The 24,006-nt window shown below is 40.8% G+C and overlaps 1 protein-coding gene across 1 annotated transcript in view; it reads left to right on the plus strand.

Annotated features, from left to right (window-relative positions):
* The window catches only part of TMEM236 (transmembrane protein 236), a 38,217-nt gene that overhangs the window by 12,121 nt on the left and 2,090 nt on the right, over window positions 1-24,006 (plus strand). The window contains exon 3 of the mRNA XM_052651367.1: window positions 5,684-5,825. Coding sequence (XP_052507327.1) covers window positions 5,684-5,825 — 142 coding nt within the window. The remainder of the gene's footprint in view (window positions 1-5,683; window positions 5,826-24,006) is intronic.

Raw genomic sequence — 24,006 nt, forward strand, 5'->3', positions numbered from 1 at the left:
AAGGAAATGGCAACCCACTCCAGTGTTCTTGCCTGGAGAATCCCAGGGACGGCGGAGCCTGGTGGGCTGCCGTCTGTGGGGTTGCACAGAGTCGGACATGACTGAAGCGACTTAGCAGCAGCAGCAGCAGCAGCCTTCAGTGAGCTTCCCTGGTGGCTCAGCAGTAAAGAATCTGCCTTCAATGCAGAAGCCTCAGGAGACGTGGGTTTGATCTCTGGGTCAGGTAGATCCCCTGGAGAAGGGAATGGTAACCCACTCCAGTATTCTTGCCTGGAGAATTCCATGGGCAGAGGAGCCTGGTGGGCTACAGTCCATGGGGTCACAAAGAGTTGGACACAACTGAAGCGACAGCACACCTGCACAGCCCTCAGTAATTTTTTAACTGATGGTAGAAAGCAAAAAAACAGGCAGTAAGAGTAGGTCTGCTTAGTGCTATGAGAGAGATGTATACCAGGTAATGGATGACATCATTAGAAATTACATGACTTTGGAACGGGTCCTAGATGCAGCATTAGGACAATATATGAACATACAGAATATCCTCAGAAGGCTACAGAGATGGACTTTGCGTCAAACGGCAACACGTAAATATTTTAATCTTGATTTGTCATTTTATCTTCCTTCCCCACCAGTGACCTTGTAAAGCACTTGGGAGGTTCCTATGAGCTTCAGAAATTCAGGGTATGACCTTTCAAGGAACACTACTGTCACAGTGATGCACTATCTATGGTTTGCTCTTTTGGGCAAACTTTCTCATTATGTTTCACCCATTGTTGCATATTTTTGTTTACTTTTTTCTTATTTTTCACTGAGGTGTAACACACAAACAGAAAAATTAACACAATATAGACAATATTAATGGAATACTACAAAGTAGTATGGAAACATTCAGTTCAGTTCAGTTGCTCAGTCGTGTCTGACTCTTTGCGACCCCATGAATCGCAGCACGCCAGGCCTCCCTGTCCATCACCAACTCCCAGAGCTCACTCAGACTCACGTCCATCAAGTCAGTGATGCCATCCAGTCATCTCACCCTCTGTCGTCCCCTTCTCCTCCTGCCCCCAATCCCTCCCAGCATCAGAGTCTTTTCCAGTGAGTCAACTCTTCACATGAGGTGGCCAAAGTACTGGAGTTTCAGCTTTAGCATCATTCCTTCCAAAGAAGTCCCAGGGCTGATCTCCTTCAGAATGGACTGGTTGGATCTCCTTGCAGTCCAAGGGACTCTCAAGAGTCTTCACCAACACCACAGTTCAAAAGCATCAATTCTTCGGTGCTCAGCCTTCTTCACAGTCCAACTCTCACATCCATACATGACCACAGGAAAAACCATAGCCTTGACTAGACGGAGCTTAGTTGGCAAAGTAATGTCTCTGCTTTTGAATATGCTGTCTAGGTTGGTCATAACTTTCCTTCCAAGGAGTAAGCATCTTTTAATTTCATGGCTGCAATCACCACCTGCAGTGATTTTGGAGCCCCCCAAAATAAAGTCTGACACTGTTTCCACTGTTTCCCCATCTATTTCCCATGAAGTGATGGGTCCAGATGCCATGATCTTCGTTTTCTGAATGTTGAGCTTTAAGCCAACTTTTTCACTCTCCTCTTTCACTTTCATCAAGAGGCTTTTTAGTTCCTATTCACCTTCTGCCATAAGGGTGGTGTCATCTGCATATCTGAGGTTATTGATACTTCTCCCGGCAATCTTGACTCCAGCTTGTGTTTCTTCCAGCCCAGCGTTTCTCATGATGTACTCTGCATAGAAGTTAAATAAGCAGGGTGACAATATACAGCCTTGACGTACTCCTTTTCCTATTTGGAACCAGTCTGTTGTTCCATGTCCAGTTCTAACTGTTGCTTCCTGACCTGCATACAGATTTCTCAAGAGGCAGGTCAGGTGGTCTAGTATTCCCATCTCTCTCAGAATTTTCCACAGTTTATTGTGATCCACACAGTCAAAGGCTTTGGCATAGTCAATAAAGCAGAAATAGATGTTTTTCTGGAACTCCCTTGCTTTTTCCATGATCCAGCGGATGTTGGCAATTTGATCTCTGGTTCCTCTGCCTTTTCTAAAAGCAGCTTGAACATCTGGAAGTTCACGGTTCATGTATTGCTGAAGCCTGGCTTGGAGAATTTTGAGCATGACTTTACTAGCATGTGAGATGAGTGCAATTGTTCAGTAGTTTCAGCATTCTTTGGCGTTGCCTTTCTTTGGGATTGGAATGAAAACTGACCTTTTGCAGTCCTGTGGCCACTACTGAGTTTTCCAAATTTGCTGGCCTATTGAGTGCAGCACTTTCACAGCATCATCTTCCAGGATTTGAAAGAGCTCAACTGGAATTCCATCACCTCCACTAGCTTTGTTCGTAGTGATGCTTTCTAAGGCCCACTTGACTTCACATTCCAGGATGTCTGGCTCTAGATGAGTGATCACACCATCGTGATTATCCAGGTCGTGAAGATCTTTTTTGTGCAGTTCTTCTGTGTATTCTTGCCACCTCTTCTTAATATCTTCTGCTTCTGTTAGGTCCATACCATTTCCATCCTTTATCGAGCCCATCTTTGCATGAAATGTTCCCTTGGTATCTCTAATTTTCTTGAAGAGATCGCTAGTCTTTCCCATTCTGTTGTTTTCCTCTATTTCTTTGCATTGATCGCTGAAGAAGGCTTTCTTATTTCTCCTTGCTATTCTTTGGAACTCTGCATTCAGATGCTCTTATCTTTCCTTTTCTCCTTACTCAGTTCAAAAAAAAAAACCAACACTTTGCCAGCCCCCTACAGGCCATCTCTGTTGGCTACCTTTCCTTTATCCCAAAGGTCACTTCTGCCTTACTTCTAATATCACAGGTTAGCTGATCTGTTTTTGAAAGCTTTATAAAAGGAAATCAAATTGTTGTCTGTCTATCTATGATCTTTCTGTCTTTGCATCTTTTATTCAAAATATGGGCTATTCTTGTTTTTCTGTTTAGATGTAGTTCATTCATATTCATTTTTTATTCCTGTACAGTATTTCATTTTACAAACATATCACACTCTTTCAGTTCAACTCTATGCTATTTTATTTTCTGGCCATGCCAACTGGCTGGTGGGATCCTGGTTCCCTGCCCAGGGACTGAACCTGCACTGTAGCAGTGAAAGTCTGGAATCCTAACCACTTGGCTACCAGGGAACTCCCATCAGTTATACTCTTGATGGTCATTTCAGTTTCCAGTTTTTGCTGCTGTGAACATCCTTAAACATGTGTCTTTTTGCCATATATAAGCGTTCGGGTTGGTTAAATGTGCAGGAGTAGAATTGATGGATCACGAGATGTTCAAGTACTTAATTATAACTAACAGTGTCAGTTTTTCAAAGAGATTACATTAATTTAGACTTCCACTGGTAGAGAATGAGCAATCTTTGTGTTCCCCATCCTCAATAGCACTTGCGTTGTCAGCCTTTTTATTTTAACCATTCTGGTGAGAATATTCTTGAATTTCATTATAGTTTTCAATTTCATTTCCCCAATAATTAATGAGATTGAGCATGTTTTTCATTCCATTTTTCCCCTAGTGTGTTGCTTATCTTTTAAAAATTGATTTGGAGGAATTATTTATATATTCAGATTTCAGGCTCTTTGTTGATTTTATGCATTGCAGACATCTTCTCATTCTGTGACTTCATGCTCTTAATTGTATATTTTGATGGAGAAGAGCTTTTAATTTTAAAATAGTCCACTGCGTCACTTTATTTGCTGTATTTTCTTTCGGTTACTTGTTTGAAACAATTTTGTCATATTGTGAATCTGAACCTTAAAGTCCTAAAAACAGTGTCCTATATAACATTTTGAAATTCTCTTTGAACTTCACAATCTACCCATAACTAATCTTTGTGTGTGTTGTGCAGTAAGGGATTGTTTTTTTTTCCCCAAATAATAGCTAATAGACTGAGCACCATTGATTAAAATGTCTGTCCTTGTCACATTTCTCTGTAGTTAATAAATCAGATGTGTGTGTCCATAGTCTATTCTGAGTTTTCTGTTCTGTTCCACGGCCTACTTTTCTATTCCTGTGCCAACACTACAATATCTTAATTCTTACATGTTTATAACAGCTCTTTGTATCCAGAAGAGTAAACCTTCCTGTTTTCCCTTTCTTCTAGAATGTCTTGCTCTTTGTATTTTCTTTTTTTTTCCACTTTTTAAAATTGAAAGATAATTTCTTTACAGAACTTTGTTGTTTTCTGCCAAATATCAACATGAATCAGCCACAGGTATACATATGTCCCCTCCCTTTTGAACCTCCCTTCCATCTTCCTCCCCATCCCACCCCTCTAGGTTGTTACAGAGTCCCTGTTTGAGTTCCTTGAGTCATACAGCAATCCCATTGACTATCTATTTTACATATGGTAATATAAGTTTCCATATTATTCTCTCCATACATCCCATCCTCTCCTTCTTCCTCTCCCCGCCATGTCCGTAAGTCATGGACATGTTCTCTATGTTTCTCCATTGCTGCCCTGAAAATAAATTCATCAGTACCATCTTTCTAGATTCCATATATATATATGTTAGTATACAATATTTATCTTTCTCTTTCTGATTTACTTCACTCTGTAATAGGCAGTAGGTTCATCCACCTCATTAGAACTTACTCAAAAGCATTCCTTTTTCTGGCTGAATAATATTCCACTGTGTATATGTCCCTCACCTGCTTTATCCAGTCACGTGTTGATGGACATCTAGGTTGCTTCCATGTTCTAGCTATTGTCAGTAGTGCTGCAGTGAACATTGGGGTACATGCATCTTTTTCAATTTTGGTTTCCTCAGGGTATATGCCTAGGAGTGGGATTGCTGGGTCATATGGTGGTTTTATTCCTAGTTTTTAAGGAATCTCCATGTTCATTTTAGAATCAGCTTATCATTTTCCACAGAAAAGTTGGAATTTTATTGAGGTTGTAACAAATTGTATCACTTTTTAAAAATCTTATTTTATAACTTCTGTTTTTGGCATGAGGAAATAATTTATACTTTTGGGGGAGATTTGTCCATTTATAATCATATAGTCTATGAATAATGTCATTTTGCTTCTCTTTTTTCCTAATACTTAAACACCGTTTCTTTCTCTCGCTTCATTATACTGGCTAGGACTTCAGTACAGTCTTGAATAGAAATGGTAATGGTGTAACCTTTGGTTTATTCTTGTCCTCAGAGGTATTAAAAATTCTTAATGTACTGTGGTTAACTTGATATTGCCATAGGTTTTTTGTGGATACCTTAAACTGATGAAGCAAGTACTCCAAAGCCTAGCTGGGTTCACCCAGCTCTCTCTTCTTACAAGACCCTACACTCTAATATTTGTCTCCCTACATCTTTGAGCTAGGACTCTCAGAGGCTCTGTATAGCTGTTGGATTGGGAGAGATTCCTTGTTCCACTATTTCAGGAGCCTACCATTAAATTTTAATGCACATTTACTTAACTCTGTCTTTAACTGATTGAGTTCTGTCTTCCATTAATATGGATCCTAATGACATCTTTAGAAATGGTTCAAAACTTTGTGGGATTGAATACCTAAAAAGCTGAAAACCATGCTTCTAATCTTTTAGCAAATGTATGTATAATTAATTTAGCGCTTCTTTCAGACTCCTCAAAGAACTGTGAACAAAGAAAGTGCAAAAATTTAATGCTTCTTAATGGTCTTCTGAAAACAGGTTCAAAAGAATATTAATGGTTCCACTGATATGTTGCCGGATATGTTACCTGACCTGCCAGTCTCCCTAGTTCTGACTTGCTTGATTGTGGTTGATATTATTGAAAAACTCAGGATATATCCTCTTAGAGGGAGGCAAAAGAGTAAGTATTCTTTTCTTTTATTTTATTTTCAATGCCATTCTCCCAAATCATCCCACCCTCTCCCTCTCCCAGAGTCCAAAAGACTGTTCTGTACATCTGTGTCTCTTTTGCTGTCTCGCATACAGGGTTATCGTTACTATCTTTCTAAATTCCATATATATGCATTAGTATACTGTATTGGTGTTTTTCTTTCAGGCTTACTTTACTCTGTATAATAGGTTCCAGGTTTATCCACCTCATTAGAACTGATTCAAATGTATTCTTTTTTTTTTTTACATTTGAATCAGTATTCTTTTAAATACAAATATTTTTTAAAAGTTTAACATATAATTCAACTTTCTCCCTTTCTGTTATCTGTTGACATGTTTCATGATATTTTTTAAGAGCTAACATTGTAGTTAGAAGATTACAAATGAAGATATCTAAATATCATTATTTTTAAACCTACTTTGATAGCTATACAGTTCTTTTCTTTTTTGATTTTGATAGTAATTATAAGTGAATAAACTTACTAAATATTGACTACTAAATCTTTAATGTTTACTCTGACAGGAAAATTACCTAAGTAAATTATTATACATTTATATTTTAGGAACTCTCTCAAAACCTTAAGTTTAGATGAATATATAAGAAGTTTAGTTTGGACACAGCTGAGTGACTAATACACTTTTTAGTCTGGATACTTTGATATGGGAATTAATATGACTACTGCAGATATTTCCTGGAGATTTATGTGTTTTTTTAAATTTAGTTGCTTCATAATTGTGAATTGTCAAAATACTGAAGATTACCAAGATATGCCGCATTTTTCCAAAGGGAACAGTTGAAACTAAATATCAATTGCCCTTTTTTAAAAAGTATTTTGTTAACTGAATATTTTGTTTGGTCAATCATAAGTCCCCTCCACTTTTGTTTTATGTGATAGTATCTGTGTTCAATGTACAATATTTGCATAGTGTGGTTATTGGATGGCAAAGATTTTGCATTTAAAATTGGTACATTTTGTTCACCACTTCCTGACTGATGGGGTGGATGAGGGTAAATTGAGTGAGTCATAGGAGAATGCTTTGGAGTAATAAGGTGACTACTACAGCCAGGAAGGAAAACACTAGACAGTCATTTCTTATGACTGAGGGGTGAGCCACCGCCCCTCCCTTGTGGAAGAGTGAGCCACCACCGCTCTAGCCACTCTTGCACCTCAGTTTGAAAAGCAGACCTGAATTGGAGGCCACCATGAAATCTGAGACTCTGAGCTTCATATTATGCTCTTTGTCCTTTGGTGGGGGCCGAGAGGCTGTTAAACGTTTAAAATGACACAGGTGATAAGGCGGAGAAGATGACAGTGGCAGCCAGTGAGTCTGGAGGAAAAGGTACTCCCAAGGCACACCTGCCTTCCAGAGCTGAGTGTTTTGTCTTAAACTGAGGTGGTTTGAGAACTGTCAAACCCTTGACTACTTTTTTAGACTCCTTAATGACACAAGCCTATTTTGAAATTGGACTGTTTTTAATGAGTCTGTATTTTCCATGTGAATGTGATCTAAGTTTTTAGTGAAAATTCTTTTTTTAAAATGCACATGTATATTTTTGAGCATAAGTTATTGGCATTTTATATTTTAAGTGATGAACTGGTTTTTTAAAGGGAAATTTTCCTTGTATTCAGAAGTAATGCTGAAAAAAGAATCAAAATAAGAGAACCCCAAGGAAGAAGTCAGTCCTGGGGAGAAGACTCTAGAACATCTTGTCCAATTGCTGCTTCTTGAAGTATAGGTGATCTACAATGTTGTGTTAATTTCTGCTGTACAGCAAAATGATTCAGTTGTACATACATAAATTCTTTTTTATATATTCTTTTCCATTATGGTTTATCACAAGATATTGAATATAGCTCCTTGTGCTATACGTAGGACCTTGGTGTTAGCCATTCTATATATACTAGTTTGCATCTGCTAACCCCACACTCCCATTCTATCCCTTCCCACCTCCCCAGCTGTCTTAACTCTTTAATTCCAAGCCACCAAAATTTGATCATCATTTAGCTTTTCTTTTTGTAAGTTTAAAAAATAATAAAAGCTCTATATTTGATATATGGTTAAACCAGTCTTCAATGGCCCAAGGGATCCTTTCTGCTAACTTCCTATTACCAGTTGAAATGCCAAAGTATCAAGTAATTACCACGTTATAATGTCTAAGTGAGTCATTTCCCATAGACTGTGGCTCAGTTGGGAATATTTTCTGGAACACAGATCTCCAAGGCATGTAATGTCACAGGTGCCCATAGCACCTAATAGTGTCAAGTCCTAGTCATGTGAGCAAACAATAAGAATACAAGGTAGAGCCTGCATGTCTCCTCCTCTTACTAATGTTGGTCACTCAGTCGTGTCTGACTCTTTGTGACCCCATTGACTGTAGCCCACCAGGCTCCTCTGTCCATGTAGCCATTCCTTTCTTCAGGGGATCTTCCAGACCCAGGGATCAAACGCAGGTCTCCTGTGGGGCAGGCAGATTCTTTACTGTTTGAGCCACCAGGGAGTGGCTCTTACTAATATGTGAGTACAAATGAGCACACTTTAACATTTCCATCTGAATTTTGCTAGCTTGGTCCCAACCTCTTAGTGACTGGACTTCACCTCTCTTCTTCCTTCCGTGTTATTCTCTCTCCCATTTTTAAACTAGACCCAAGATGTATCTCCCATGTTCTCATTTGTTGGTCTAGACTGTTGACTATCCTCTGGAGTGTGTGGGCTTCAGCAGTTGTGGCACACAGGCTTAGTTGCTCCGTGGCATTTGGAATCTTCCCGGACCAGGCATTGAACCTGTGTTCCCTACATTGGCAGGTGGATTCTTATCCACTGTGCCACCAGGGATGTCCCCTCTTAGTGTTTAGCTACTACAGACATTATTGTTCTGACTTTTTCAAAAGTGAAAGGGTTGGGAAGAAAAGGACAAGGATATGGTTAAAATGAATAAGATGCTGTGTATTTGAACTGGGCAGGGGAGACGTGCCCAGTTAGGTCACAGGTGTGTGGATAGTGCAGGGGGTCTCTGTTTGCGGGGACCCTCTGCCATGTACAAGAGTCAGCAGCCACTCACTCCGTGATGTGTCTAGCCCAGCAGAGGTTGGAGACAGACAGAGTTAACTGCTGCTGGACGGCAGCTGAATGATATCAGTATGATGACCACAGACACTGTCCTTAGAAGACCCTGAACATCGCACATGCCCAGACTCCTTGGCAACAGCCCTAGCCAGAAGAGAGGGACTATTATGGACTGGCTGCTCATGAGGACAAACACAGAGGGGCCACAGGGGATTGTACCAGTGGGGTGGCAAGATGGTTTGGCTCCATGAGGGGTGTCTGCAGAGTCAGACGTGACTTGCTAGAAGTGAGATCAACAGGCTATTTGAGTAGAAAACATCATAGCCCTGCAGAGGAGGCGGTTTCCACTGCCACATCAGTAAGAAGTGCCAGGTATGATGTTGGCAGTGTAAGGTTTTCAAATAAATCTGCTCTCAGTGGCTGTGCTCCAGTTCCTTCTGTGTAGTCTCTTTAATACCCAGAGACTTGGACCAGGTGCTGCAGGCACTTCAGCAGCACAGATGATCATTTCTTCAAGTGAAATGCCTCCGTGTGCAATTTCATGCTCAGAGGATATGCAAGGTTTTAAGGCTGGCATATGTAATTTATTTAAAGTTCTCCAAGCACTTCTGATGCCCACCCTGATTGAGAGCCTTTGACCATAGAAAGTATCAGGAACTGAGACCAATAGCAAGTTATCTCTGAGACCCGAGAGATAAAATCCAAATTCTGAAAGGAATTTCCTTCTCAGATTTCTTTGAAATGGAACTTATCACTCCATAACCAAATAGCATGTTAGAGATGGGAAAAGAAATTTAAAAAAAAAAAAAAAAGGACACTGCTTTTCTCTGAATAAAATGAATGGCATCTCGAGTTCCCCCTTTGCTTCTTTTTAAGAAAAAGCTTATCACACAGTCTGAACCCAATGTGCTCACTGGTTTCCATAATGTGTTTTGCAATGTGGTTAGAGAGCACATAAGAGGAACACTGAGTCCGCAGCCATGCCAAGAAGGGGAGGGGGGCACTTCCTTTTATACTCTCCTTTTGCTGTTTAGAAGAAGGAAGTTTCAGAAAAGTATATCAGCTCTAGGATTTTTCCCCCCTTCTCAAGAAACAAGTAGCCATTTACCAGACTGGGGGTGAGAGAAGGGTAGAGTTTCTGATTTATAACTTCTAATGAAGCATCAGCTGTCAGGATTAGGTCAGCGCAGACCTGGCCAGAAACTAGACTGCCGTGGTCCCTGTGCCAAACGACATGGGGCGTCAGGTGCTGTCAGGTCTGAGCTGACCCCCTTTGAGTAGGACAGCTTTATGTGATCGTAGCAATTTGGTATTTAATTGTTATTTTTTTTCTCTAGGAAGGAAGTAAAATGTATGAACATTTTTATTATATAAAGTGCAGTTTTTGAGAATTGCAAGGTATTTTCAAAATAAACTTTTTCAGGGTCTGGTAAGAGAAAGAGAACATAAAGAATTCAGTGGGCAATACTTTATTTTCTTTTTAACCTGACATTATTTTATTATTTTTTTGGCCACAGGGCATGCGGAATCTTAGTTCCAGACCAGGGATGGAACCTATGCCCCCTGTGTGGAAGCAAGTCCAGCATGCATTACTTAATAATAGCAACAAAAATTTAAGGTCCCAGCTAGAAATTAAAGGGATAGGTCATGGATTTTTGGTATCTAAATTTCCTTGCATAGGATTGGAGAGAGTGACACGTTGTGGAGCTGATGGCCAGAGAGTCTTTTAAGTCGTGTATACATTAGTAGTGGGACACCAGCTTGCTCAGACTCTGTTGTTTAGGGTGGAGTGGATATTGTAAAGGCTGCTTCCTATGAACTCACACTCTTCTTGGAATCACTCGTTGGCACGTCTGCCAGTGCTTGGTCACTCCTGTCGCTGCTGATGCCTGGGAGGCTTTGGAAAACCTTGAGTCCCCACCACCTTCGTGGGGTCCTAGAGGCTGGGCGAGCTCACTCTGCTCATGCGCATGTTCTGTAGTGGCCACGGTCACCGGAAGGTACCCAGGCTGTACTGCCAGGAATTCCAAACGCCTTCCAAAGCTTCTCATCTTGCTTCAAGGGCTGTCTTTAGGACCCTGAGGCAGAGGGCTATCTGAGTGGTAGACCACGTGCAGGACTCGAAAGTTTTCTTGTGATGTGAGAGGATTGAGAGCATGGGGGAGGCGGGGTTCCGGGGAGGGGTTATTATTCAGCCTAGCTTTGATAGTTGGGCTTCCTTCCCTTAGTGCAGATTCCCCCCCCCCCCCCCCCACCAGAATGCCCATGATGCCCTCATGCTTATAGAACTCCGTATCAGGAATTCCTCCTACTGTTCATGCAGCAAATTTTTATGGAGGATCTAGTCCGTACCAGACACTCCACTAGGTGCTGGGGGTACAACGGCAGGTGAAAGGGAGAGGTGGTGAAAGCAGAGTCCCCTTTGCATGAAGCTCACCATCTAGCCGGGCTTCCGCGATGGCTCATTAGGTAAAGAATCCAGCTGCCAATGTAGGAGACTGGGGTTCTAGCCCTGGGTCAGGAAGATCCTCTGGCGGAGTGGCAACCCACTCCAGTATTCTTGTCTGAAAAATTCCATGGACAGAGGAGCCTGTCTAGCTAGTCCACGGGGTCGCAAAAAGTCAGATGTGGTTGAGCATGCACGCACAGTCTAGTGGGTGCAATAGCAGGTTTCTAAAACTATACTAACAAATACATACAGTCAAAGCTAAGTGTTCTGAAGGCAAGGAATCAGGCTCACTCCCATGTGCGTTCGTTTTTTGTTACCCAGAATGGTCTCACGCTGGGTTTCTAGCTCTGGTCTATATCCAAGCACTTAACTAGTAGAGGAATATCAAACCATTTCAAAATCTAGAATCATTTAATGTTTATTGTATATTAATGTGTATTATGGAGAAGGAAATGGCAACCCACTCCAGTATTCTTGCCTGGAGAATCCCAAGGATGGGGGAGCCTGGTGGGCTGCCATCTATGGGGTCGCACAGAGTCGGACACGACTGAAGCGACTTAGTAGCAGCAGCAGCAATGTGTATTATATGGCTTCCCAAGTGGTGCTAGTGGTAAAGAATCTGCCTGCCAATGCAGGAGATGCTAGAGGGTCAGGCTGGACCCCTGGGTTGGAAAGATCCTCTGGAGTAGGAAATCGCAATCCATGCCAGTATTGCCTGGGAAATCCCATGGACAGAGGAGCCTGGTGGGCTACAGTCAATGGGGTTGCAAAGAGTTGGACATGAATGAAAGCACACATAGACACACACACACAGTGCATATTAATATATTATGTGTTTATTATGTTAATTATCAGCATAGTTAATATAATTGAATATTATAGTGTATATGTTATACTTACTATATATTAATTACTTATATAGAAAAGAACTTTTCTATTTATATATTGCTAATTAAATTACATTCTCTGATCTAAACACCTATCAAAGAGAAGGACCAGACTATCTCAAATGAAAAACTGAAGATTCGAATATAAAGAAAGCCTTCACAATCTTAAAAAATGGGGTTTAAAAAAATTAATAATTTTATGTTTTTAGCAGTTCTTGTCCAGTGTTAGATGAGTCTACAGAGGGAAAGATGGTCTTTAAACTACCAAGCTTTCTTGCTGTGTCCTCAGACAAAAGAATTCTCTTAGAATTTCACGTAGCCTAAAATTAAGAAATCATACATTTATTAATATTTCTTCTCAGATTTGTGCAATGTTTAGCAGGGAGCTGAAACTGAATTGAGGGTATTGAATTTACTGAATCCAATGCCTTTTTTAAAAAAGTTGTCACCACTGTCTCACTGCTGAGAATGTATGCCCATGAGATTCTGCAGAACTAATGATGGGTTGAATTCATTATTATTATTATTTTATGAAAACTTGTATACTGTTTTGAGCAGAGAGATAGTAGTATGCTGGTCAGTATTTAAACTGTCTCTCCTGGTTGAGGAGGGGTAAAAGTCCTTATGGATAGCATTTGCCAGCTTTTCTAGTGTGAGTCCTCTCATCATGACCAACTTCCAGATACCAAGGTGGTATCACTGATCACTGATCCCAGAATTGAGAAGCAGTACATACTGTAGCTCTTGTCAGATGGCGCAAGCTGTCTCTGCCTGCGTAGGGTATATCCATGCAGCAGTTTTTTTCTTTGTGATGTCGACAGGCAAATCTAAGAATTAAAGAATCAGGCTCTATAGTATGACACTCTGTCTCCAACTTTTTGACCTCTCCTGAGTCCCTTGGACTGCAAGGAGATCCAACTAGTCCATTCTGAAGATCAGCCCTGGGATTTCTTTGGAAGGAATGATGCTAAAGCTGAAACTCCAGTACTTTGGCCACCTCATGCGAAGAGTTGACTCATTGGAAAAGACTCTGATGCTGGGAGGGATTGGGGGCAGGAGGAGAAGGGGACGACAGAGGGTGAGATGACTGGATGGCATCACTGACTTGATGGATGTGAGTCTGAGTGAACTCCGGGAGATGGTGATGAACAGGGAGGCCTGGCATGCTGCAATTTATGGGGTTGCAAAGAGTCGGACACGACTGAGTATCCAAACTGAACTGAACTGAACTGATATATGGGATGCTGGGTTGTAGTGTAACTATAACCAAAGTTGAACAAACTGTAATCACTGTTTATTGCATTCTATTTTCTATTCTCTTCTAATTCATTTGAAACAATAGATGGTTTAGCAATGGCTACCCGTTACTTATTTAACACATAAGTAACTGTTTCTGTGTCAGGCGCTACTTTAAATGCTTTACAAACACTGATTCAATTCTTTGTCATAATCATGCTGGGAGGCTGGTGCTGGGTTTCATCATTTATTACTTGGCAGTGATGGTGCTTGTCTTCCCAACCTCAGACATGCTTCTCAAAGGAGACTGTGTGTAGAAACAGATCAGTGAGTTTAGTCAGTTGCTGTTCAGTCCCTAAGTCGTGTCCACCTCTTTGCTCCCCCATGGACTGCAGCATGCCAGGCTTCCCTGTCCTTCACCATCTCCTGGAGTTTGCTCAAACTCATGTCCATTGGATTAATGATGCCATCCAACCATCTCATCCTCTGTCTCCCACTTCTCCTGCCCTCAATCTTTCCCAGCATCAGGGTGTTTTCCAATGAGTCAGCTCTTCACATCAGGAGGCCAAAGTATTGGAGCTTCAGCATTAGTCCTTCCAATGAATATTCAGGGTTGATTTCCTTTAGGATTGACTGGTTTGAAGAGGGTCAAAATAACAATGGTTATAATCTGTATTTTAAACACTTAGACATATTAAAGTAGTTTATTTTGGATGCTGTGTGTTTTATTTTTTATTCTCTTAAAGTACCATGACTAAAAATTCTTAGTGTGTTTCATATATTTTTAAAAAATCTTCCATAAAACTGTGGCTTTTCTTCTTTTCCAGATTTTTTTCCCCTCATCATGTTATATCTAAATTATTAGCAGTTTGCTTTCTCTAGACCATTTTTGTCTCAGGGTAAAATTAACTTTGGAAACTGTTCATCAAGACCTGTCATACTTTTTCTGAGCAAGTCTTTAATTTCATCTTCTGGTTGCTGTGAGTTGAGTAACAATCCAATGGGGCATTGGCTGCCTTGACAGCCTCAGCAGCCTCTTTACTGAATCCCCAAGTCATCTCTCCTGCCCTCCAATGTCCGCATCTTCAGTGAACTTAGGATCAAGTCCACAAACTTTATCATGACCAATAAGCTCTGTATTAGCTGGCTCCACCACAGGCAATGTGGTCTAATGGTTGGATGTTTGAGTTTCATGCTCCATCCCTCTCCTTGCTTGCTGTGTGACCCTGGAAACAACTCTTAGTCTTTCCCTACCTCAGTCTGTTTATCTTTAAAATGGGAAACTAGGAGACTGACCCAGTGGTCCAGGGGTTAAGACTCTCCCTTCCAATACAGGGGATGTGGGTTCAATCCCTGCTTGGGGCACTAAGATCCCACATGCCTCATGGCGAAAAACTATAAAACAGAAGTAATATTCTAACAAACTCAATAAAAACTTTAAAAATGGTGCACATCAAAAAAATCTTTAAAGAAAATAAATTTTAAAATAAAATGGGAAAATAGTAGTAGCTATATCATAGAGGCTTATTATTATTGAAACTTTGTTGATTTACAATATTGTGTTAGTTTCAAATGTACAGCAAAGTGATTCAGTTATATATCAATATATTGATATGTATATATTCAAATTCTTTTCTGTTATGGGTTATTACAAGATGTTGAATATAGTTCTCAGTGTTATACAGTAAATCCTTGTTGTTTGTCTGTTTTACATATAGTAGTGTATATCTGTTAATCCCGTATACCTAATTTATCCCTCTCCCCACTGTTCCCTTTGGTAACCACATCATACAGTTTTTATAAGGATTAAGTGAATGGATGCATAGAAAGAGCTTAACACAGTTCCTCGTATATAGAAAGCCCTACATAAATCATAGCTTCTCTCCTCTTCTCTGTCTGCTTCCCCCTCATCACACTCTCCTTTCAGTTCATCTTAGCTGAAGGATCTTTTTCTTTTGGGGAGCTGTGCTGGGTGTTCGTGACAGCGTGCAGGCTTCTCTAGTTGTGGTGCACTGGCTTAGTTGCCCCGCAGCATGTGCGATCTTAATTCCCTGACTAGGGATTAAATCTGTGACCCTTGTGCCCTGCATTGGAAGGTGGATTCTTAACCACTGGACCCTCAGGGAAGTCCCTTTAGCTGAAAGATATTTGCACCTGTTCTCTCTACCACCTGAAAAGTTCTTTCTCAACTCTTCACATAGTTTATTCCCATGCATTCTTTAGGTCTGTGTTTAACTGTCAATCTTCCCTGGTGGCTCAGAAGGTAAAGCATCTGCCTACAATGTGGGAGACCAGGGTTCAGTCCCTGGGTCAGGAAGATCTCCTGGAGAAGGAAATGGCAACCCACTCCAATATTCTTGCCTGGAAATCCCATGGACTGAGGAGCCTGGTAGGCTACAGTCCATGGGGTCACAAAGAGTCAGACACAACTGAGTGACTTCACTTTCACTTAAAACTGTCACTTCGGAGATGAGCTGAGCTTGACTGCCAATCTAATTCAGACTCCCTGGGGTAGTCTGTCATCACAGAACTTACCTTCCTTTGAGAGCCCTGCCAGTGTATTCTTCTCTGCTTGTTGATGTGATGTCAGGAGACAGGGTGATGAAGGTGGGCACAATACCTGCTGCACTGTTCTCAAAACCCAGTCTAAGCTTGGAACAGCACTCTACAGTTTGTCTGATCACAGCAGACAGCTTGGTTGTCCAATTGCTTTAGCCCTTAACCAATATCAGGAGCGGTTTTTTGGCCGCACCGTGTGGCGATCTTAGTTCCCCGACCAGGGATTGAGCCTGTGTCCCTTGCAGTGGAAGCATGGAATCTTAACCACTCGACCATGAGGAGCAGTTTTGAAGCTGCTGTTTGCAGAGGCAGTATTGACACCTCTTCCCTGCCAGTGGCATGACCTAGCACTTGCCTGCTGTTGGCACTTGATCCCAGCCCCCATTTTTCTTCAAAAATGCTGTTTTACCCCTAAGCTACACAGAATGAAATCTTGGAAAGAATAAAAATATTGATTTCTTTTAAAAAGTGCAGTCTTAGTAGCAGCTTCATTCCTGCCTTGTTTTTAGCTGCCCTTTCTTGTGATCCTTCTCTCTCTTTCTCTTTTTATTTAAATAACTTTTCAGTTCAGTTCACTCAGTCGTGTCTGACTCTTTGCAACCCCATGGACTGCAGCACGCCAGGCCTCCCTGTCCATCATCAACTCCTGGAGCCTATTCAAACTCATATCCATTGAGTCGGTGATGCCATCCAGCTATCTCATCCTCTGTCCCCCTCTTCTCCTCCTGCCCTCAATCTTTCCCAGCATCAGGGTCTTTTCCAGTGAGTTGATTCTTCGCAGCAGGTGGCCAAAGTATTGGAGTTTCAGCTTCAACATCAGTCCTTCCAATGAATATTCATTGAAGTCTTCTTCAACACCACAGTTCAAAAGCATCAATTCTTTGGCACTCAGCTTTCTTTATATTCCATTCTCATATCCATACATGACTACTGGAAAAACCACAGTTTTGACTAGACAGACTTTTGTCACAAAGTAATATCCCTGCTTTTTAATATACTGTCTAGGTTGGTCATAGCTTTTCTTCTAAGGAGCAAGCATCTTTTAATTTCATGGCTTCAGTCACCATCTGCAGTGATTTTGGAGTCCCAAAAGGTAAAGTCTGTCACTATTTCCATTGTTTCCCCATCTATTTGCCATGAAATGATGGGACCGGATGCCATGATCTTAGTTTTCTGAATGTTGAGCTTTAAGCCAACTTTTTCACTCTCCTCTTTCACTTTCATCAAGAGGCTTTTTAGTTCTTCTTCACTTTCTGCCATGGGGTGCTGTCATCTGCATATCTGAGGTTATTGATATTTCTTCTGGCAATCTCGATTCCAGCTTGTGTTAGTTCCTAAAATAACATGAGTAGAGAAAATAAAGAAAATGAAGAGAAAAATAACTTTTTTTGCTTTCTCTTTCTCTTTGCAAGAGGAATACATGCTCACTGTAGAAAATTCCTCCCTACTGATTTGTTATATTGTACTTACATTTTCCCTGGAAGTGATCAAAAAAGTTTTGAGGTAAAAGTTAGAGATAGAAATACATCACCGTAAAGAAATAATGAAGTAAAAGGGGTATGTTACCTACTTAAACGTTTTTCTGTTATCAAAATTACATTTCTTTAATTATATATCATGCACAGTGAGGAAAAAAAGTTTTGGTGACTAGCTTTAGCTGTGGGGAACTACACAGAACGGCTGCTATTTGTGCTTTTTACAGTGAATGTGAGCCTTTAAGGAAGTGAACAGATTGCTCTTTGTGTTTATATTTTTTACAGATTTTGCACAAATAAATATAGTTTCCCCCAAACAGAACCCTGACAATTAACAGCAACAATAAAAAGAATTCCAACTGTGAGTGGACATTTAAAAAAATACTAATTTGGAGGGAAAGTGATCATGGAGCCTAAGGAAACAGTAACGAATACATGAAGGTTTACGTGACTGGAGGATAACTTTGCTGGTCTGTTCTAATGACCAGATGATTTCTTGACATCCTCAACTCTGCCCTCCCCTCTGAGAGGCCAGCAGAGCTTTCCAGCTCTTAGTTATAGTGTTTCTTACTTGGGAAGAGGACTAGTCCCCTAAGCTAGACCCCAAATCTAAACTAGTCCCTAATGAACTATGGAGAAACGGGAGAATCCAGGCCTGGTTTTACCAAATACGCATGGATTGAGGCCTTCTCATTTCATTAAAAATGAACCCTACCTAAAAATTCATTGCTCAAGACTTAGGGACACGGCTGGGGAGTTGGGGGTGGGGGAAGAAGAGGGTGGGAGGTATGGAAAGAGTAACATGGAAACATACATTACCATATATAAAATAGAGAGCCAGTGGGAATTTGCTGTATGACTCTGGGGAACTCAAACTGGGGCTTGGTGACAGCCTAGAGGGGTGGAATGAGGGGGAAGTGGGAGGGAGGTTCAAGTGGGAAGGGACATGGGTTGACCTATGGCTGATTCACAACCAATGCAATAAAGCAATTATCCTTCAATTAAAAATAAATAGATAAAAAAAGAATTTATTGTTCAAACCAACAGCTCTTATCCTCAGATATTATGACTCTCACTGGTTAAAAACTGTTAATGTGTCACTTCTTAGATGGCACTTCCTGGCCTTGAAACAATGCTGAATTTGCAGTCATCCTCAAGAGTCTGTATTATGTGCTGTGTTCTTCATATTGACAAAGGAATTTGAGTTTTCACTTGAACACTTTTATCTACTAAGAGAGGTGAAGGAGTGTACTCTAAGACACAACACACTCTCTATTTTCTACATTAGTTTTTTTTTTGGTAAAATAAGAGATACAACTGATGTAAGTAAGCATCTGAGTTTTAAAAGATGATTTTATGATTATTAAAGTCATAACTTGCAAAAGAGAGAAGTTAGAAAAATAAGTATATTTTTCTCTCGAGTGTAATTTATCAAAATGATTCCTTACTCTGTCTGACTTCATTAAATATGATAATCTCTAGGTCCATTCATGTTGCTGCAAATGGCATTATTTTGTTTTTTTTTAAATTTATTTTTATGGCTGAGTAGTATTCTATTGTCATATGGTCTCACTTATATGTGAAATCTAATTTTAAAACATGACACAGGGCTTCCCTGGTGACTCAGTAGTAAAGAATCTGCCTGCTAATTCAGGAGACATGGGATCGATCCCTTGTCTGGAAAGATTTCACATGCCACAGAGCAACTAAGCCCATGCATCACAACTATCAAACCCGTGCTCTAGAGTACAGGAGCTGCAACTATTGAGCCCACTACTGAAGCCTGCAAACCCTAGAGCCTGTGCTCTGCAACAAGAGAAGCCACTGCAGTGAGAAGCCCGCTCACCACAACTAGAGAGGAGCCCCTGCCTGCCGCAACTAGAGGAGAGCCTGTGCAGCAACGAAGGCCCAGCACGGCCAAAAATAATTAAATAAAATTATTTTTTAAATGACAGAAATGAACTTATTACAGAACAGAAACAGACTCACAGATTTCGAAATCAGACTTATGGTTACCAAAGGGGAAACATGGCAGGAAGGGATAAATTAGGAAATTGCGATTTACATGTGCATACTACTATATATAAAATAGACAACTAAAAAGGACCTACTGTAACAGCACAGGGAACTCTACTCAATATTTTGTAATAACTTGTATGGGAAGAATCTGAAAAAGAGGAGCCTGGCAGACCATAGTCCATGGCATCACAAGAGTCAGACATGAATGAGGGACTCAGTCAATCACCATCAGTTCAGTTCAGTTCAGTTGCTCAGTCGTGTCTGACTCTTTGTGAACCCATGAACCACAGCATGCCAGGCCTCCCTGTCCATCACCAACTCCTGGAGTTTACTCAAACTCACATCCATTGAGTCGGTGATGCCATCCAGCCATCTCATCCTCTGTCATCCCCCACTCCTCCTGCCCTCAATCTTTCCCAGCATCAGGGTCTTTTCAGATGACTCAGCTCTTCACATCAGGTGGCCAAAGTATTGGAGTTTCAGCTTCAACATCAGTCCTTCCAATGAACACCCAGGACTGATCTTTAGGATGGACTGGTTGAATCTCCTTGAGTCCAAGGGACTCTCAAGAGTCTTCTCCAACACCACAGTTCAAAGCATCAATTCTTCAGTGCTCAGCTTTCTCTATAGTCCAACTCTCACATCCATAAATGACTACTGGAAAAACCATAGCCTTGACTAGATGGACTTTGGTGACAAAGTAATGTCTCTGCTTTTTAATATGTTGTCTAGGATGGTCATAACTTTCCTACCAAGGAGTAAGTGTCTTTTAATTTCATGGCTGCAATCACCATCTGCAGTGATTTTGGAGCCCCCCAAAATAAAGTCTGCCACTGTTTCCACTGTTTCCCCATCTATTTGCCATGAAGTGATGGGACCGGATGACAAGATCTTAGTTTTCTGAATGTTGAGCTTTAAGCCAACTTTTCACTGTCCTCTTTCACTTTCATCAAGAGGCTTTTTAGCTCCTTTTCACTTTCTGCCATAAGGGTGGTGTCATCTGCATATCTGAGGTTAATGATATTTCTCCCGGCAATCTTGATTCCAGCTTGTGCTTCTTCCAGCCCAGCGTTTCTCATGATGTACTCTGCATAGAAGTTAAATAAGCAGGGTGACAGTATACAGCCTTGACGTACTCCCTTCTCAATTTGGAACTGGTCTGTTCCATGTCCAGTTCTAACTGTTGCTTCCTGACCTGTATACAGGTTTCTCAAGAGGCAGGTCAGGTGGTCTGGTATCCCCATTTCTTTCAGAATTTTCCACAGTGTATTGTGATCCACACAGTCAAAGGCTTTGGCATAGTCAGTAAAGCAGAAATAGATGTTTTTCTGGAACTCTCTTGCTTCTTCAATGATCCAGCAGATGTTGGCAATTTGATCTCTGGTTCCTCTGCCGTTTCTTAAACCAGCTTGAACATCTGGAAGTTCATGGTTTACATATTGCTGAAGCCTGGCTTGAAGAATTTTGAGCATTACCTCATTAGTGTGTGAGATGAGTGCAATTGTGTGGTAGTTTCAGCATTCTTTGGCATTGCCTTTCTTTGGGATTAGAATGAAAACTGACCTTTTCCAGTCCTGTGGCCACTACTGAGTTTTCCAAATTTGCTGGCATATTGAGTGGAGCACTTTCACAGCATCATCTTTTAGGATTTGAAATAGCTCAACTGGAATTCAAATCCCATGGATGGAGGAGCCTGGTAGGCTGCAGTCCATGAGGTCGCTAAGAGTCTGACACGACTGAGCAACTTCACTTTGACTTTTCACTTTCATGCATTGGAGAAGGAAATGGCAACCCACTCCAGTACTCTTGCCTGGAGAATCCCAGGGACAGAGGAGCCTGGTGGGCTGCCATCTATGGGATCACACAGAGTTGGACACGACTGAAGTAACTTAGCAGCAGCAGCAGCAGCAATTGGAATTCCATCACCTCCACTAGTTTTGTTCGTAGTGATGCTTCATAAGGGCCAGTTGACTTCACATTCCAGGATGTCTGGCTCTAGGTGAGTGATCACACCATTGTGATTATCTGGGTAGTGAAGATCTTTTTTGTACATTTCTTCTGTGTATTCTTGCCACTTCTTCCTAATATCTTCTGCTTCTGTTAGGTCCATACCATTTCTGTCCTTTATTGAGCCCATCTTTGCATGAAACGTTCCCTTGGTATCTCTAATTTTCTTGAAGAGATTTCTAGTCTTTCCCATTCTATTGTTTTCCTCTATTTCTTTGCATTGATTGCTGAGGAATGCTTTCTTATCTCTCCTTGCTATTCTTTGGAACTCTGCATTCAAATGGGTATATCTTTCCTTTTCTCCTTTGTTTTTTACTTCTCTTCTTTTCTTAGCTATTTGTAAGGCCTCCTCAGACAGCCATTTTGCCTTTTTGCATTTCTTTTTCTTGGGATGGTCTTGATCCCTGTCTCCTGTACAATGTCATGAACCTCTGTCCATAGTTTTTCAGGCACTCTATTCGATCTAGTCCCTTAAATCTGTTTCTCACTTCCACTGTATAAATGTAAGGAATTGATTTAGGTCATACCTGAATGGTCTAGTGGTTCCCCCCATTTCTTGAATTTAAGTCTGAATTTGGCAATAAGGGGTTTGTGATTTGAGCCATAGTCAGCTCCCGGTCTTGTTTTTGCTGACTGTATAGAGCTTCTCCATCTTTGGCTGCAAAGAATATAATCAATCTGATTTCGGTGTTGACCATCTGGTGATGTCCATGTGTAGAGTCTTCTCTTGTGTTGTTAGAAGAGGGTGTTTGCTATGACCAGTGCATTTTCTTGGCAAAACACTATTAGTCTTTGCCCTGCTTCATTCCATACTCCAAGGCCAAATTTGCCTGTTACTCCAGGTGTTTCTTGACTTCCTACTTTTGCATTCCAGTCCCCTATAATGAAAAGGACATCTTTTTTGGGTGTTAGTTCTAAAAGGTCTTGTAGGTCTTCATAGAACCATTCATCTTCAGCTTCCTCACCATTACTGGTCAGTGCATAGACTTGGATTACCGTGATATTGAATGGTTTGCCTTGGAAACAAACAGAGATCATTCTGTCATTTTTGAGATTGCATCCAAGTACTGCGTTTTGGACTCTTTTGTTGACTATGATGGCTACTCCATTTCTTCTAAGTGATTCTTGCCCACAGTAGTAGATATAATGGTCATCTGAGTTAAATTCACCCATTCCAGTCCATCTTAGTTCACTGATTCCTGGAATGTTGAGGTTCACTCTTGCCATCTCCTGTTTGACCACTTCCAATTTGCCTTGATTCATGGACCTAAAATTTCAGGTTCCTATGCAATATTGCTCTTTACAGCATCAGACCTTGCTTCTATCACCAGTCATATCCACAACTGGGTGTTGTTTTTGCTTTGGCTCCATACCTTCATTCTTTCTGGAGTCATTTCTCCACTGATCTCCAGTAGCATATTGGGCACCTACTGACCTGGGGAGTTCATCTTTCAGTGTCCTATCTTTTTGTCTTTTCATGGCATTCATGGTGTTCTCAAGGCAAGAATACTGGTTTGCTATTCCTTTCTCTAGTGGACCACATTCTGTCAGACCTCTCCACCATGACCCGTCTGTCTTGTGTGGCCCCACACGACATGGCCTAGTTTCATTGAGTTAGACAAGCTGTGGTCCACGTGATCAGATTGGCTAGTTGTCTGTGATTGTGGTTTCAGTCTGTCTGCCCTCTGATGCCCTCTCTCAGCGCCTACTGTGTTACTTGGGTTTCTTTTACCTTGGACGTGGGGTATCTCTTCATAGTTGCTCCAGCAAAGCGCAGCCACTGCTCCTTATCTTGGATGTAGGGTAGCTCCTCTCGGCCGCCACCCCTGACCTTGGACGCAGGGTAGCTCAATCACAATATATGTATATATATTTGAATCACTTTGCTATATGCACCTGAAACTAACATAACATTGTAAGTCGACTATATTCTAATAAAAAAATGATTCTTCCTCATGCTACTGTGACATCTTAAGTTTGAAAAGGAAGTTTCTAAGGGTCATGAGTCCTAACACTTATGAATAATTCATATCAGAAGGAAATAATATCTCATCAATAATTTATTTTTTTAATTAATAAATGTATTCAATTCACACTTACAGTTTTAAAATAATTGTATAGAAAGAAAACTGAAGTTTGTTCTTTAAATAACTCCTACTTATAGTCATCAAGCCCTTTGTTAGTCATTAATCATAATAACTTATTTGTTTTAAGATGTTTTCACTTCTGCTCAGTACATTTCAACAAATTTTATTGCCTTTATGTCTTTAACCTTTAGAGTTATTTCATCTAATGACTCCCTTTAAATTTTATCTTATCAAGGAATGTGACAGCTCAGCATGTTGTGGCTGAGTAAACTGTGTCAAGAGCTGAGAAATTCTTAGCAGTGAAATTGGTGCCTGAGTGGTTAAATGTTTGGAAAATAATGTTCTTTTTCTTTCATAATCATCAGCA

This window comes from Budorcas taxicolor, chromosome 13, assembly GCF_023091745.1.
Source record: "Budorcas taxicolor isolate Tak-1 chromosome 13, Takin1.1, whole genome shotgun sequence".
Taxonomy (NCBI): domain Eukaryota; kingdom Metazoa; phylum Chordata; class Mammalia; order Artiodactyla; family Bovidae; genus Budorcas; species Budorcas taxicolor.